Source organism: Cotesia glomerata, unplaced genomic scaffold, assembly GCF_020080835.1.
Source record: "Cotesia glomerata isolate CgM1 unplaced genomic scaffold, MPM_Cglom_v2.3 scaffold_35, whole genome shotgun sequence".
In the NCBI taxonomy this organism is placed as follows: Eukaryota; Metazoa; Arthropoda; class Insecta; order Hymenoptera; family Braconidae; genus Cotesia; species Cotesia glomerata.
The window spans coordinates 19,555-36,996 of record NW_025403962.1 but is presented as its reverse complement, the minus strand read 5'-3'; the positions used below and the strand labels follow the sequence as shown (position 1 = coordinate 36,996).

General features: G+C 34.2%; 2 protein-coding genes across 4 annotated transcripts; one reads left to right on the top strand and one right to left on the bottom strand.

The window, feature by feature from the left end:
* Window positions 1–225: 225 nt before the first annotated feature.
* LOC123274442 (DNA-dependent protein kinase catalytic subunit-like) lies at window positions 226–12,951 on the top strand. Of its 3 annotated transcripts, XM_044742050.1 has the most exons (10): window positions 226–461; window positions 543–724; window positions 795–957; window positions 1,291–1,409; window positions 1,521–1,913; window positions 2,013–2,188; window positions 2,259–2,512; window positions 2,574–12,371; window positions 12,448–12,665; window positions 12,736–12,951. In XM_044742050.1, the coding sequence occupies exons 1-10, from the start codon at window positions 335–337 to the stop codon at window positions 12,811–12,813; spliced, it is 11,508 nt and encodes a 3,835-aa protein (XP_044597985.1). In that variant the 5' UTR covers window positions 226–334; the 3' UTR covers window positions 12,814–12,951. The 3 variants fall into 3 exon arrangements, with proteins under 3 accessions (XP_044597985.1, XP_044597986.1, XP_044597987.1); XM_044742051.1 differs by lacking the exon at window positions 226–461 and having other exon boundaries at window positions 602–724; window positions 814–957; XM_044742052.1 differs by lacking the exons at window positions 226–461; window positions 543–724; window positions 795–957; window positions 1,291–1,409; window positions 2,013–2,188 and having other exon boundaries at window positions 1,746–1,913.
* Window positions 12,952–13,021: 70 nt separating this feature from the next.
* LOC123274443 (DNA replication licensing factor Mcm3) lies at window positions 13,022–17,202 on the bottom strand. The gene is made up of 5 exons (XM_044742053.1): window positions 16,809–17,202; window positions 16,614–16,726; window positions 16,305–16,513; window positions 15,852–16,221; window positions 13,022–14,872 (listed from the first exon to the last, which is right to left on the bottom strand). The coding sequence occupies exons 1-5, from the start codon at window positions 16,869–16,871 to the stop codon at window positions 13,174–13,176; spliced, it is 2,454 nt and encodes an 817-aa protein (XP_044597988.1). The 5' UTR covers window positions 16,872–17,202; the 3' UTR covers window positions 13,022–13,173.
* Between the last annotated feature and the right edge of the window lie 240 nt (window positions 17,203–17,442).

The window sequence follows — 17,442 nt, the reverse complement described above, 5'->3', positions numbered from 1 at the left end:
AAAAGCGTATGGGCTTTTTGCAGAAATATATTTGCATGAAAATCATCTCACTGAAAAGAACATTATCTACATCGTTATCAGTAGAAAATTATTAAAAGTTTAAAATTATTGAACCAAATTATTACATTAGTGCTGACATCTGTACATAAACGTCAAAGTTATTTTCTAAAGACTGTTAAGTTACCGACTGTTCTCGAACGTGAAATGCTGCTAATGCAATGTCATAATATAAGCTTGAAATCATACAGAACCTCACATGGAGGTTGGTGATGTTTATGTATTTATTATCGTCAATAATTGAAGCTCAATTGAGCAACTAATTATTGAAATAACCATGGACTCTGTAAAAGAGTTCATGAATATTTTTTCAAGATGTTGGAAAGAGAGACGAGGTGCAGAGTTAGAAAGATTATTTAGAGATGGACCGCAATATTTTCAGGATGTACCGCAAAGCTGCAAAGGTTTCTAACAAATTATTTATAACTGTCACTTTATGCTGATATTATTGTGATATGTACTAATAAGCGCATCACATTTTTTAGCTCTTGCTCTTATCACAGTGTTCGACAAGAAAAACGGTCTAACAGTGTTTTTAACCAAAGAAATCGATCGACCGGTGATAGACAAAGATCTTCAGCTGTCGTTTCACACTGCGTTTCATTTAATACAATTCTTTATCAATGAGTATTCAGATGTACTTCTACCTCATGTTATACTAATCAAAGTTGGTATTTTGGGTTTTCATTTTTTTAATCAATTTTTCGGATAGTTATTTATTGTATCTTTCATTACAGAAATTATGTACTTTTATAGCAACTTTAAAAACAGCCGCTTATTTACATCGTATTTCTTGTATGACACTCATAATGTTGATAGAAAAGTTCCACACAATGGACTTACAACTTGATGAAACTCTACGTTATTGGTTGACTAAATTTAATTTATTTAGTGACAAAGGTATGATTATCATTTTTTTTTAAATGACCAACATTGACTCGAAAGTATTTGATAACATTATTTGAATTAATTTTCTGATATTACGTTTATTTTTATTATCTTTATTAAATTATCGAAAGAAGAATTGAATGTAGTATAATTGAGACACATTTTATCATTTAAGGATTTTTTTTAACAATTAAATTATGAAAAAAAAAAATTTCTCATCGAAATTGCAAAAAAATTATAAATGCAATTTTTATTGAATATTGCTTTAAGATTAATTTATTTGTTGAATAAAATACAAAAGTATTTAAGTTACTAAAGAATAATAAAGTAATTTTATATTTTCAGAATTGAATCCAATCCTACGAGTACTAGGAGTAATCGCGCGTTATTATCCAGACATAGAAATCATAAATGAACAAAAAGATTTAATCAAGAATTGTGCCATGAAATTATTTGATAAAATGGTACATCTTGAATCACCACCATTTTTACAGTCAAAATTTTAATATGGATTACAATAATTTTGATACATATTTTTTCACTAAAAAATTTATCTACTAATTTTTTAATTCCAGTACTATACATTGCGATATGAAAAACCTAACATTCTACAAACTAATATCGAGTCACTTATGGACTTACTTTACAATTTTCCCCCGGATGAAAATGATCCAGAAATAATAAAATTTTATGAGCGAGTTAAAGAAGTGGTAGAAGGTGCAAGAGAAGCCCCAAAAAGCGGCATCATACGAGCTCTGATAAAACTGATGACTCAGCAGATGTTTACCTTCAAAAATTTAGTATTCCGAGATCACGAGTTTTGGCAAAACAAATTAAAATGTTATCGCGATGACGAACAATATAGTGACCTTGCAACACCAGCTTTACAAGTTTATTATGAAGTAATAGCCAAAGTTTTGAGTGAACGAGCTCATGAGAATAACCAGAACGTCAAAGCAGTACTTCATGTACGTTTATCTTTGAATAATTATTTATCAACCATCATATACTTTTACTAGTCGTTTTTATCATCTTAATTTCCTATAATTAAATTAATATAAATACAGAGCTTGAAAGGTATGTTCGTGAGTAATCTGACAGAAGACTTAATGCTCAAAGACTTACGTCTGAATATCAACGGACTGAGTCAGTTTGCCGAGCCGATTAAAAAAGCATACAATGATATAGTAGTTGAAGAAGTTTATTCCTTGGTAGCAAGTCATGTTATGCCTCTTTACTTCAGGTATTATTAATTATAGTTATCAAAAATAATTTATTATAGTCTTATTATCATTTTTTATTTGTATGTTTAGTGAAGAAGAAGCGCATGAATATTTCGAAGACATTTCAGACTACCAAGAATCTCTGTCGCGGATTCTTGTAAATGTATCAAATATATCACACGACCAAATTAAAGCGATATTAAAACTCAGCATACTTTTAATTAAAAGATATCCTGAATTATCTCCTTTAAGTCAACGTAATGCAATCGACTCATTAAAACGAACTTTTTTAAATATTAGTAAATTTAAACTACGCATTTCTCAGGAGTATATAAAAAATCTAGGTAAGTTTTCAAAATTTTTATCAACCTCTAAAAACTAATTTAATTTTTTTAATTATTTTAGTCTTTGAAAGTATTGTATGGAGTTGTTCTCACAGTCTTCTGATAGACGCTGAGCATCAACGGGACATTGAAAATTTACCAAAGCGCCCACTTTGCTACAAAGATTACGTACCTCTATGGAAAGGTTTACTCAACTCAACAGACTACGAAATATCGGTACAACAGCAGGTGGTCAATGAAATAATAGAAGCATGCATTGAATTGATAAAAACTCTTAATTTGAAGATAAAAACTCGTGAAGATAATACATTCTCCGACATTGCCGCTTCTAAGATCGCAGAAAACGAAACTGACTTCCGCATCTTTCACAACATGGTCGACCTGTACGACGAAATATTTGATGACATAATTCCTTGCGACCCGAAGGACAAATTTACTCGCTTTTTGTACCAAGTGATTCGTGCTTCCTACCAGTATCCTCTGATAGCAGGATTTTATCGACTAGCCGATCGTATTTTGAACGCTAAGTACTTTATTGGTGAAGACTACATAGAAGACAAAGAACTTAACAAAATGGTCATCCAGTATTTACAAAATACGATAGACTCTATCGGTAAATTCCCCCAAGAACTTCAAGTTTCTTGCATTCACCTCGTTCTGCATACTCCAGTAGTTTTTCTGTCCTATTTGATAGATCAGGCCATACCGATATTTAAAATAGCTTTGACGATAGGTCTTAGCGACTACGATTTAGCGAATAGTGCCTTGATTGCGCTGGAAAATTATGTCTGCACTATCGACAGTGAAAAATTAAATGAGTTTGTAAGAGAACTGCTACCTAACTTAGAAATGTACTTGCGAAGTAAAGAAAGTTTTCAAATATACAACGAAACGTTTGATGCGAATGATAAGTCAGTGTTTAATAACGACGAAGGCTTGGAAAAGCTTCAAAAAAGAATTTTGCTACTGTTCGGACGCTTTGAACAGTCGACAGTGCTAGAATTTTTGTATACTCAGTCTCTAAACACCGGAGCGTCTTGGGATAAGAAGGATCTTCTAAAATATTCCTTACATTTTCCCGACTACACATTAGATGTCTACTTGGACACAATGCTGCCTCGAATAGTGGAATTGGCACAAAATTCTAGCGATCGGCGGACGAAAGTCGCGGCCAGTGAAGTCCTCCATTCATTGGTCTCGATAGTTTTGGGCAAAACCGTACAATATTTATCTGCAGACGCAGATCGTTTTGCTCCGCTCTACAAAACTCTTTTCCCTGTACTTTTGAGACTTGGCTGTGATGCAGATGATGTGATACGTCAGCTCTTCAATCCGTTGGTGCTGCAATTAACTCACTGGTTAAGTTCAAAATTAATGTTGTACTCGCCATCAGTTTGTTACCTGGTAGACGCTCTTTTTGACGGACTCAGTGACGAAACAAATTCGACATTGAGAGATTTTTCTGGGGTTTGTCTTGCTGAGTTTGCTAAATGGACCATAAAACAGTCTACAGATCAAGATTTACTGCGCGCTCCGATAAACATTAACACTATTGTAGAAAATATTACAAACTTCGCGCTTCATCCATCGAAAAATCGGCGTATTGCTGCGGCAATCGCTTTCAATTATTTACACAAGACCTTAGCTACTCATCAAGAAATAGTAAGTGTTTTTTGGCTTGAATTACTGTATGCTTTTATTAAAAGTCTCAATGGTTGTCATGACACCAATATTCAGATATCTTTAGAGAATGTTAAAAAAGTTTTGATGAACAGATCACGGATTTTTAACCAAATTGAACCACGCAGAAAAGTGCCGGTTGAATTTGAAGGTGGAACACTTGAGGACACAGTCAATTGGTTGCTTTACCAATGTGAATCGCTGGATACTGATGTCAGAAAAAAATCAATGGAGCTATTCGTCGCACTGTCGTCAAAAGTAGAAGCTCATAAGTCACCCAAAAATTTTATGATGGCTTTCTTGGAGAACGATGGAATTCAAGGGCTTAATGCAATTATTTTAAAAGACTCGGCTGACGTAATGTTTGAAATTGATTTGAACTCGGAAAAAGCTGAGAAATTTTTGAAAATCATTTTGCGTATGCTAGATTGCTATATTTGGATTCTTCGGGCCGATTTGATCGACGGGGACAATCTTTTGTTTGAGCCCGTCAACCTAGAACGGAGGAGAATTTTTAATTGCATTAAATGTTTCATTGAGTCTGTGTTAAATCTGCAAGATGAAGAAAATAATTTCATTCAATGTCTTGCAAAAATAAATGGTTTAGTTTGTGAAGCAATACTTACTTTGTTTGACTTTATTATCGTGATTTTGATGACGGAATTTTCAGAAAAAAATTGGGCGCTTCAAGAATTGTTTAACCAAAATTTGTACTCATTAATTTCTAAATCCGTGATAGAACCTCACAAAGTTGGATTCGATGTAAAGAATCTATTGGCCACGGAATCGCTACCGTTAAAACTCGAGGAACTTTTGATTACTCTTAAAACAAAACTCCCTGGAGAGTATTTGAATTGTATGGAAAATGAATTAAAGAGTACTGTTGAAAATTCGTGTCCGTTTTTGTTTAATTTTGAAGAAGATCAAAATTATAAGTTAAAAGTAAATTCAGTAAAAGGATTATTGTTACTAAATAAATGTAAAATTTTGTATAAATTAAAAGTGACAGACTTGTCTTCTCACACCTCAGAAGCAATTGATCAAATATTCAATAGTTTAAAGGTCGGAGAATCTGATCAATGGTACATTGAATTGAGCTCTGACAAGAAAAAATACTTTGAGGTTTTGTTAAAACTGTTACTCAGCTATCAATCTAAAGCAGTGAGTAAAATTATTGAAAGATTGATAGCGGACAGAAATCTGGAGGGAGCACCACAATCAAAGATCACACATGGTGAATATTTCTTCAACACTTTTAGAGATGTATTGATTCCATGTCTGTTGAATGACATTGATGATACGATGAAAGAACTAACCAATTTACTGCAAAGAAATGCAGATGTTTCTCTTTTCATTACTGAAGAAATGGTGGTATGGGTTCTAAAGCACAAGAATGATTACCAAGATATTCTAGAGCAGCTATCTGATGAGTTAATCGACAGGTTTGGAGATTACAAGCGTGTACTGAATAATTTGGAAATGCGAAAAAAATTATTTAGAAGTATTTTCCGTACTGTTGTGCGTTTCAAAAATAATCCTTTGGAAATATCGTTCGCACGAGGATCAATGTATGCTTGGATTTTGAAGGAGTTGAATGAAACAAACGACCTATTGAAAAAAATGAATGTGTTAAATGATTTTCTAATTTGCTTAACTGGAGAAAACAGTCACTCACCCGAAATAAGAGTTATGTTGGACGGTTTGAAGCAAGCGCGTGAAGCTGAATGTACTGGCGGGATCACAGGAAAAACTCTTATGAATTCCAAAATAAAAGAATGCTTACAAAAATTGTTAGTTTTACTGCTAATAACAAAATCTACCGACGTGTTTTACGCGATGATCAATTTCTCAATAGGTGTTGGAGATTATTTATTCAACGAAGCGACTTCTACGTGCATAGATAATTTCTTCAGTCACGTTGTTTATGATGCTTTGGAATATATTGAAGTGGCGTACGACTTATTCATGACAAAGACGATCGTGAGAGAAAGACTAGATGTACTGAAATATTTTCTTCTTCCTGGTCTTCGAGCTTGTAATTCTTTCACAAGAGAACAGTTTTTTAATAAATATATAAAAGATGTATTTGCAACAATTATTAGAACTACCACAAATAACTTAGCAGATGACAAAAAATTGATTGTGTCACAAATTGGCTGCTACAATTTCATCGAATTGATGTTCGCTAATTTAAATCTGGAAAAAATAAACAACAATGAAGGAGTTATAGCCAAGAGCATTTTTGGAAATTCATCAAATGAATTAGTAACTGAACGAATTTTTAAATGTACTTACCAAATACGTAGTTTTAAATCTTCCGTACTAGAGTTCCAAGAAATAGTTAGACTTCTTCACTGCGCAGCGTACAACTGCGCTATAACGATCGCCAGTGAAACTAAAGAATCGAAGTATTACTTGTCTTTGTTCGCTGAGAACCGAAGCAATGGCCAGTTGATTTGGGAGAATATAGTTGACTGCAAAAAAGTCTACGAATTATCGCAGACATTTAAAGAGTACCCAAAGCAGCGGAAAAAGCTGGTTAATATCAGACAGGCGGTAAAAGAGCGGCAAAATGATCCGTCAGTTTATACGTACATCAAAAGTTATGATTTAGCATCTTCAACGCTAAATGAAAATGTCTATGCGCATGACTTCAATGAAGTTTCTTTGCGAGAGCCATCTGCCGAAAAGTCAGTCACAGTTACGTTGGAAGTTGATGACTTCAATAACCATGAATGCATGGCTCCGATATGTGCGATTTTGGAAATAATTAGTAAAACTGGACCAGGATTTATTATTCCAGATCCCAATAATCCGCCAAGAGGACTGACTCTGTTCGCGGGATCGATGGGCCATGTTCACAAAAACGCAAAATTGTTTATGCTGAAAGTAATTCTCAACAATCAAAAGATTTTTAGGCCGTACGCTCGACTATTTTTGGCTCAAATAATTTATATTATTATTCTATTGTTTAATGATGGCCCGTTGAATTATATAATCACCGATGGGCTACTGATGTTGGTGGATTGGGCAGAATTAGCGATACCTGATGAGAAATTACGGCAACCAGCTAATCAATTATTTTCTTTGCTGGTTGATAAAGTTGATGAAGGAATACCTAGTGAATATATTATTAGATATAATTTCCGAATCATTGAAGTACTTGTTCAAGTATGGCACAAAATTCTTACTCTTCCAAAAGGACTTGAACTTAGAATGAAGTGTACACGCGACAAAGCTATCAGGGTTATTCTCATTCTGTTGGCTAACAATATGGCCACGGATTTGATTTGTCGCCCTGATATTCTCGATTATTTAATAAACTCATTAAAAGAAGAATGGAATGCCAAAGAAGAAGTTGTTCTTCACACTTGCGAAGCTATTGGACTCTTCATAAAGTTTTCTCGTACAGAAGAAAATTTTGAAGTCGAAAGTGATATTACAGAGAAAATCCATCCTGTTTTACGGTCACTGCAGCACAAAAATTCAGACAGGCTTGTCAAGTGTATTCATGTTATGGTTAAAGCTTACCCTCTGCTAGCAGGTGAATTTTTTAATCATATAATTGACAACTTTTCCAAAGTCGCGCCACCAAGTATGGCGAAATGTTTGGAAGTGTTTTTGCAGAGAATGCCACATATGAGTCCAGAAAATATAATTCGTGATCTGAATTATATAAAATTCTATGAATTACTGTCCAATAAAGTAATATCATGCGAGAAAGTATGTCTTGAAATAGTCGAAAATCTTGTTGCAATTATTGATCCTGTAAGATTGGTTTCAATTGCTGAAACTGTAGAATCTTACGCTCAACATGAATCACCAGCTTATCGTAAATTAATGTACAATATTTTTATAAATATATACAAAAAGTATTCAGTAGATATCACGGATCTTGCAGACATTCAGAAGTTAGTTGATATGAGTAAAAAAATTCTTCTACGCGGCTTACTTGACCCTTTTGAAGAGCTGCAATCAAAATTAATGACTTTTTGGACTGAAGAAGTAGGTTTGCGTGAAAAATGTACAGATAGAATACTTGATATACTCGATATTTACTCACCAGAAGCTGAAAAAGATTTCTTGACAATTTTTGCCATAATATTTTTACACATGACCAAGAAATCCCCGAGTTACAAACAAGTAATGTTTGAACCACTTAACCAGTCTTGTAATTACCACGATTACACCATTGCTATTTCGTGGAGAATGAAAAATCTTAGTTACAAAATTCCACTGTTTACATCTTCGTACGTGAATCACTACAGCCAGAGACACTCATTATCTAGTTTAAATGTAGATAATATACCGGAAAATGATTCGGATTTGATGCTGCGAGCGACCATGAATACATCTACATCTTGGATGGATAGGTCTTTAACGAACGAATTTTTCGTCGCTACACCATCAACGAGTACTCTGCGTGTAGATGATGTTTTTGTTATTCCAAAAACTCAGTCTCTCAACGTAGTTTCAAGACGTTTTCCCAAAGAATTTCCTGACAACAGAACAACAAATATCAACAGAAAATTAGAACACTATCATAAGCGAGAAGAAATATTACGCCAGCAATTAAATAAACAACGTAACGATGTTAGATTGAATAGAACTTACAGAATTGGTGACTTTCCCGACATATCGATAACTCCTGAAGCAGTTCTCATTCCGCTGCAAGAGCTTTTGAAAAAGGATAATCTTATCTGCAAAGACTTGGCTGTTTCTATGATTCATTCCTTGATAGATCAAGTGCGTAATCAATCTAGAACAAAAGGAGACAATAATTACAGTGATTTTATAAAAAAATTTGAGCTTAAGTTAAATACTATTCTAGAAAATCATCGAGAAAGCGGTCATATAATTGCTATGATATTGGAAATGATGTTCCGAGTAGAAAATATTAAATTTGACTCCAGTATAGTTGCTAGAGTTTCCAAAGCGACAGACTTTAACTGTCTTGGAGCGCTTTTACTTGAGAGAAATTTGATAACTGGCTCCGATGAACCTCCGACAAAAAAAATACGTCTTAATGAGTCCAGTACTTCAGAGTCATCGGCAATTGAAAGTGATTTTACTGATGAGTGGGTGCAATTAGCAGATCTTTATGAGTCAACAAATGAAGTTGATGTTGTGCTGAGTATTTTCCAAAATCACGTTAATAATCTTCCAGAATTGAGCCAAGCTTCTGCTGCTAGAGCAAACAATAAATGGGAAGACGCATTACAATCTTATGAAGGCGCGCTAAATCATTATAATCTTAATATCTCTGAAGCGGGTGTAATTCAGCGACACTGTCAACAATCAGTCTTCGAATGTCTTGCGCGGCTCTCCAATTGGGAGCAAATCATTGGAGAAATTGAATTAAAAGTCGAAAATAATAGTTTGGAAAGTTTTATAGAAGTTGCTAAATCTCCTGGTGGATGGTTTGCACCCTGGTACTTCAAAGCTTTTATTTACCAGTACTTCACGGTAGATGGCAGGGATCAAGCTGAGTTCGAGCGTACTCGCAAGTTCAGTGAAGATCTGGCAGTGCTTTTGAAAATAGAAGCTAAAGTTAAATTACTGAAGGAACTATTTGCAGAAGATATAGCAGCTGTTTGTGTGACTACCAATCAAGAGCGATCTCAAGATTTGATTGACACTGCATTAGACCAAGTGAGAGAACAATGGTTTCAACTGAGTCCACTTTCAACGGCTCTTAGATCACGCCAAGTTACTAAATTACGCGGAATAAGCAATGTTGATGTTTACTACAAAGCTACAGTAAGTAACCGAAATAAAAATTTATCACTTTTGAAGAATTACTGGTCAACTAGTTACCCTCATCAGCGAGATGATTTGCTGCCTTGGGATATGCACATTGCTTGTCGGGCAAACTTCTCCAAAGCTTTGAAAGAAGATTTTATGGATGAGGATTCATCGATGGAAGGATTGGGCAATGAAGTTGAAGGACTTTTGACTAAACTCAAGTTCCATATGATTGAAGCAGCTTTTCAGCAACGAAACAAATGTTTGATGCGTAGATATTTATTTTCTATTGTTAATTCTTCTGACAAATCAACTCCTGAGTTCACGTTGCAGCGTGGGAGATATAATATTTTATCAGCGCAATTAAGCTCGGCTGAAGATAAACTCAAGCAGTATACTTTGTGCTGGAATAGGGCACAAAGAATTTTAATTGATGAAGAAACTGACATCAACACGCGAATCAACACTCGGCAGTTTATCAGTGAAATGGCGATTAATTTAATTGATATCGGTAATAGTGATCAACAACTGTTTCAACAGATTGTTAATAAAATAGAACAGAATATTATAGAATACATGGAAGATTCCAATGATGTGATCAATGGCTTGAACTTATGCAGCGTCAGTAATCTTAAAGCATGTTGTATAGAAGCTTCACGCCATTCTCTGGAAGATGACAAAGTTAGAGATTGTTATTTAAAATTGTTGAAATATTGTCACGGAAAAATACTCACTGGTGAAGTTAGCAGCGATCTGATCAAGGAGTTTGTGAATTCCACGCTAAGAGCGATGTTATATAACTCTCAGGAAGCAGCTAATTATTTTCCTTGTCTACTGAATGTTGATTACCTGCAAGATGCAGAAACCAAACGAATTTTCAAAGCACTGACTCAAAAAATACCACTCTGGCGTTTTCTGAAGTGGCAAGCACAGTTATTGTACAACTTGTCGACTCCTTTAGAGGATGTAGTAGCGCCAATCATCAAAAACTTATTTCAAAAGTACCCCAATGCGCTTATTTACAGCCTGCGTTTGGCAATGGACACTAATCCCCATGTTAAGAATCACCCAGTGATCCAGGAACAGATGCAGTTGCTTAGCAATCAAGTTGAGCTGGAAAACTTCATAGAAGCGATGGAATATTTAGTGAAACCTGAATTTTACTTACAGTATTATCTGAAAAAATTCAAAGGAAATTCTGTGTTCAATGCAGAGTCATTTGATTTTATGCTGCAGAAGATTTATCCGGATGTTAAGAGTTTGCAAGGAAATTTGTACAAAAAAATCAGTAAATATCATGAAGAAATCAAGCGCTTTAAGGCTCTTTCTCAAGAAGAGCTTGTGAATAATTTGAATAAAATAATGCGGGAGTTAATGCTTCAGGCAGAAAAATCTAAGGATAGTAATTCTTTGAAGGATTACAGTCCTTGGTTGAGTAATTTGAGTGGTACGGACATTGAAATTCCAGGGCAGTACTCTGGTGACAGTGAACCCTTTCCAAAGTATCACTCGAAGATTATGAAAATTGAGCCAAAGGTCCACGTAATGAAGTCCAAAAGCAAACCTGTAAAGATAACGATTATTGGCAATGATGCGAAGAACTATAATTTTTTGGTCAAGTTTGGTGAAGACTTACGGCTGGACGAGAGAGTTGAACAAGCGTTTGGTATCATGAATGAAATTTTGAGAGCGGACATTGCTTGCTCACAACGAAATCTGACGGTAAATACGTACCAAATAATTGCGCTGTCAGGGTCGTTGGGTCTCATTCAGTGGATTGATAATACTAGAAGTCTTAATGAATATATTAATTTCGATATGAATGAAGAACAGAAGAAAAGACATGGTCGTATTAGAGAAGAATATGTCAGTTGGATAGGAAAAGCTAGTCCTAATGCTAATCCAATTGTTCAGTACAAAGAAGCTTTGATTAAATACAATTCAGAAGCAGTTGTTGGTAAAATGAATGAATTAATTGCCAGGACAGAGTGGGATTTGTTAAGACGTACTTTTTTGAAACTTAATCCTTCTTTGGAAAGCTTCATTACCTCACGAAGGAATTTTGTTGTTACTTACGCTACAATGTGTGTTGCGCACTGGATATTGGGAATTGGCGACCGTCATCTTGAGAACACTTTGATTAAAGTCGAGTCCGGAAAATGCACGGGAATAGATTTTGAATCGGCTTTTGGAGGTGGAATTGATCAGGTTTTACCAGAATGCATGCCTTTCAGATTGACAAGTCAGATTAAGAGACTGATGAAGCCGTTTGATGAAAATGATGAGTTTAAAACTATCATGACTCTTGTTTTAACGGCTTTGAGAAATTGCAAAGAGCCGCTTCTTGCGTACTTAGGAGTTGTTGCCAGCGAAAATCTTAATTGGAGTGAACATGCTCAGCAGCTAATGGAAAAAATTCAACATGATTATCATAGTAAGAATTTTTAATAAATTGAACTGCTTTTCAAGTTAATGAATTATAATTAATTAATTTAAAATTTGTTTTTTAGCTACAAATGTCAACTGGTTCCCGAAAAATAAATTTAATTATATATCGAGAAAATTAAATGGGGAGAAACCATCAGAGATTACTTTGAAAGAATTAGAGAATCAGCACTCTGATGAAAAGTATTACTCGCGATATTCTGCAATTTTAAAAGGTGAAGATGGTGATCAGTCATCGATGAGAATGAGAATAAGAGACGGCAATTTAACGCCGGAAGAACAGGTAATGATATTTTGATTTTTATTTAAATTTGAATAATGTTTAAAATGACTTATCTTATTTATTGTTTCAGGTGAAATGCTTGTTGGATCAAGCAACAGATTTAAATATCCTTGGTCGAACGTACGCTGGTTGGAGCCCATGGATATAAATTTGTACAATTTTCAATATGATTAATTTTATACACCGTTTTTTATTACTGAATCATGCAACGAAACTTGGATGAAATCCAATTCGTTATAAAATATATAAATCATGTAATTTATAAAAATAAATAATTTTGCATTTACGAATGACCAATTGATTATTTTTTAGTTATAAATTTAAAACTCCAGAACATCAAAGTTGAGAAATATAAATTTGATAAACAAATGGAATAATTGTTTATTAAAAACAGTATAAAAAATTGTTTACAACTACATTGGAATTAATATTACAATACATATTATTTATAACATTAAATGAGAGCGAGTAAACACAAATTTGATTATTAAAGGAGTATTGAATAAAATTAAATAAGAAAAACTTGATCATCTGCAAGCATAATTTGATTATTTTCAGTCATCTTGTTCAAAGCAGCTTTTATTTCTCCGCCAGTGAATTCGGGGCTATGGTTTTTATTAACAAACTCTTTGACTTTTTCCAGAGGAAGAGCTTGCGAACGTTGTTGTTGGAACAATTTATGCAACAAGCTCTGGAACGTCTGTAATCTGCTATCAGTAATAACAGCCGGTGTTTCCTCTTCAGCCATAGCGACAGCTGCTTCATCTTCTTCTTCAATCGGAGTTTCCAGGGTAGCAGTTTGAGAGCGCGTTACTTTCCTGACAGCCTCGTCAACATGGGAATCATCATCGCTGTCATATTCGTAGGGATCATGACCATCTTCACCAGTTGCATCGCGATCTCTTCTGCTGCGCTTAGTCTTCCTAGGTTCTTCAGTTTCACCGTCAGTGCTCATCTCACTTTCTCGTCTCCTGCGCTTCTTCTTTTCTTTCTCAAGCACTCGTTTGAAATACGCAAACTGGACAAGTTCAATAGCAGCATTTGCATCGTCTACAGTGACAGTTTTGGATAGACGCGCTTTAGCATGGGCCGTCGACAAACGAATCAACGTTTCAAGAGTACGCGCAGTTATCGGTTGGGTTCTCGCTACATCAGACTCCACCATGTCCTCTGATCTGAGACGTGAGTACTCATCAGCAATCGTTTTACTGGCTTCCTCGGTTAGCTTTGGCTTCATGCACTTGGCAATGTGAATATACTTTCGCATAAATTTAATACTGAGTATTTGATCTGTTTTAGATCGCGATTTTCCATGTAACAGCGGGTCATATTTCTCGTAGATCGGGCTCTCGTTCTCGTCTTCCACTTCAACAGCGTCTGGATTTTTGGTACTCAAAATATCAAGGTTACTGTTGAGAGGCAAAGCTTCACCGTCTTGTTCATTCGCGTTGCGATATCTGTGCATTCTGACGACATGGTCACTGATAATACGATCCTGCTCGGGATCAACGAGATCTAAAATGACAAACAGCAAATCAAAACGTGATAACAAGGAATCCTGAAGTCCAATATTCTCCATGGGTGTTTTGTACTGATCGTAGCGACCGTACACTGGGTTAGCAGCGGCCAAAACGGAGCAACGAGCGTTTAAACTCGCGTGAATACCAGCTTTAGCAATGGTAACTCTCCCCTGCTCCATGACTTCGTGGATAGCAGTTCTGTCAATGTCGGACATTTTGTCAAATTCATCGATACAAATGACTCCTCGATCAGCAAGCACCATGGCACCAGCTTCAAGTCTTCTTTCACCTGTTTCTTGGTCAGAAGTAACTGCAGCTGTCAAACCAACACCTGATGATCCACGACCTGTTGTTGGAATAGCTCGCGGTGCTGTACAGAGAACGTATCGCAGCAATTGAGATTTAGCTACTGAAGGATCTCCAATTAGCAGAATATTTATATCTCCTCTGAGCCTCGTTCCGTTTGGAAGAATCTTTTCAATACCTCCGAGAAGCAAGCACAGAATTGCTTTTTTTATGTACGCGTGACCGTGAATTGAGGGAGCTAATGATCTGCTGAGTAATTCGAAGATATCTTTCCGTGGATTGTGCTTTGCTAATTTTTTACACAGCGCTACATCGTCGTGGGATATCGTCAAGGTGGCCTCTTTGCTCAACTGAGTTATGTTATTGGCGATCAAAATAGTTCTGAAATAAAAATTAAGAAATTAAACGGTGATCGGAAAAAATAGACCGGAAAAATTTTAAAGTTATGAAAAATTCATATTATTTCATTAAAATTATTATAAAATAAAAATTATAATAATAATAATTGTATCACACCTACAATTTTCTTGAAAAACAAGCACCCCCAGAATGATCGCTCCATTTTTTGTTACAGAAAAAAAAATTATTATTATCTATATTATTAAGAGAATAAGAAAAATTTTGTGGCCAGTGTATTTATATTTTATATAATAAAATGGGTTTTTATGGTTAAATTTGGTATCATTACAAAGGTCCTGACCTGGAGTTGTGCCTTTTTAAGGTTTCATATCATTTTCACCAAAAGTCAATTTATGATGATAAGTATTTAGGCTACATTAGAAAATGCTCTATCTCTAGATACATAATTAAGAAATGACCTTGTATCTTGTGAACTATTGACATTTTTAAAGATATAAGCTCATCCCGATGATACAATCATCAAAAGCTTTCATTTGAGTACCCACATCAATTTTTTATATATTTATGTATATTATATATATATATATATATATATATATATATATATATATATATATATATATATATATATATATATATATATATGTGAAAAATATATCAAAATTCATGTGGGTACTCAAATGAAAGCTCTTGATTAGTATAACATCGGGATGAGCTTATATCTTTAAAAACTTCAGTAGTTAAAAAAGTACAGTGCAATTTAACAAAAGTCATTATTTAATAAAGCAAAGTTTTAATTTTTTATAGTTCACAAGTCACGGCAGTCACATAGTGACTGCAAGGTTGCTAGTTAATATAATTTTTATTTTATAATAATGAAATAATATGAATTTTTCATAACTTTTAAATTTGTTCCGGGATTCCAATTAAATATACTACTATTATTGAAAATTATTATTATAAATAAAAAATCAAAATGATTGTTATTTTTTATTTTTACCTAAAAGTACCGTTGGTATATCCGTTTTGCTTTCCTGGAAGACAACGAAAATTTCCGACAATCTGTACTCGGTCTCCTGGCTTGCATAAATCAACCAAGTCGTTATCACAAACAATATCGACACTTCGTGGTAATTGTCCGGCAGGTGCTTTTTCAGGCATCTCTTGAATTGAAAGAGTTTGGTGGTCTTTGTACGTCGACAATCCAAACTCTGTTTCCAATGGATTGCCATCAGCGTCCGCAGTAGGATAAACTGCTGATCCAGGAAAAGCATCGTAAGACGTCAAATCGGTGTAAGCTCGTTCCATAACACTTTTTGTAGCACTGCAGTAGTGCACGCTCCTAACTATTTTTGGTCTTACCAATGAACCTATAACATATTGATTAATCAATGATTAATATTACAAATATAAATTTTACTGGTAAATTTTGACAATTTTAAAAGTATTTTACATTTAGTGACGATTCCTTCAACACAGACGAGGTTGGATAAGAATCTAGAGGTCAGTGTTCTTGGGGTAACATGACGGTTACCAAAACTTCCTTCAAACCCAATAAAAAAATCGACATTTCCTTTAGCGTAATCAGTGTCAAGGGTAGAAATAAATTGTTTCAATGCATTTTGAAAAGCCATCTGTTCTTCGAAGGAATTTTCAAGCAAGCTAAAACAAAAAATAAAATAAATATTATAAAATTGTATCAAATATAGGGCCGTAGTATTCAAGGTCAAGCCACCACTTGTTGCGTCGTCAAAATAATTACTTGATAGCTCGTTGAGGATTTTTCCGTCTCAAGTCATTGATATTGACAAAAAGTCGGTATTTATTTTCTTCGATCATGTTTTTGACTAAATTTGAATAAATTCCCTGATCTTCCTGAAAAGTCAAATAAAAATAGGGTTATATTTTTGTTATGAGCCCCAAGGTCAATATTATAAATACGGATATATTAACTTACAGCATCGTCTAGAAAATCGAGATACTCTCGTTCCATATCTTTTACCCTTTGATCTACATCCATTTTTGCTATTTTTTTGGCACAGTTTAATTAAACAAAAAGTAATTATTGTTTTATGTATGACCAAGTAGCGTTAGTCACAGTGTTTATTGTAATTTTTAAGTTTTCTGCACTTTTAACGAAAAAATAGCTATCAATTATTAAAAAATTATGAACAAAATAAAAATTACTTGCAAAAATATTTAAAACTTCACAGTTATCATTAGTTTTAAAATAAATAAACTCCAAACAATTCAATACACGTTTCAACGCCACTTATGATGGCTTAGCGGTACTTTTACGCGGGAAAGATGTTGTAACCCTGTCACGTGATCAAGTCAAGTGTAATTACTTCTCATTACAATAACAGTCACTAGACGGCAGTTTTGTCGAGTTTTTTTATAAAATCAATTTTTTTTTAAATCATAATTTTCAGATTTTTAGGATACTGCAAAATTTAAATATCACACAGTTCTTCTGATTTCATTTTATTAAAATTTATTTTAAAATTAATTAAGTTGAGTTAGGAAAAAAAACTATACACAGAGGAATTAAAAAATTTTTTAGATACATACTTTAAAATGTTTTTTTTTTT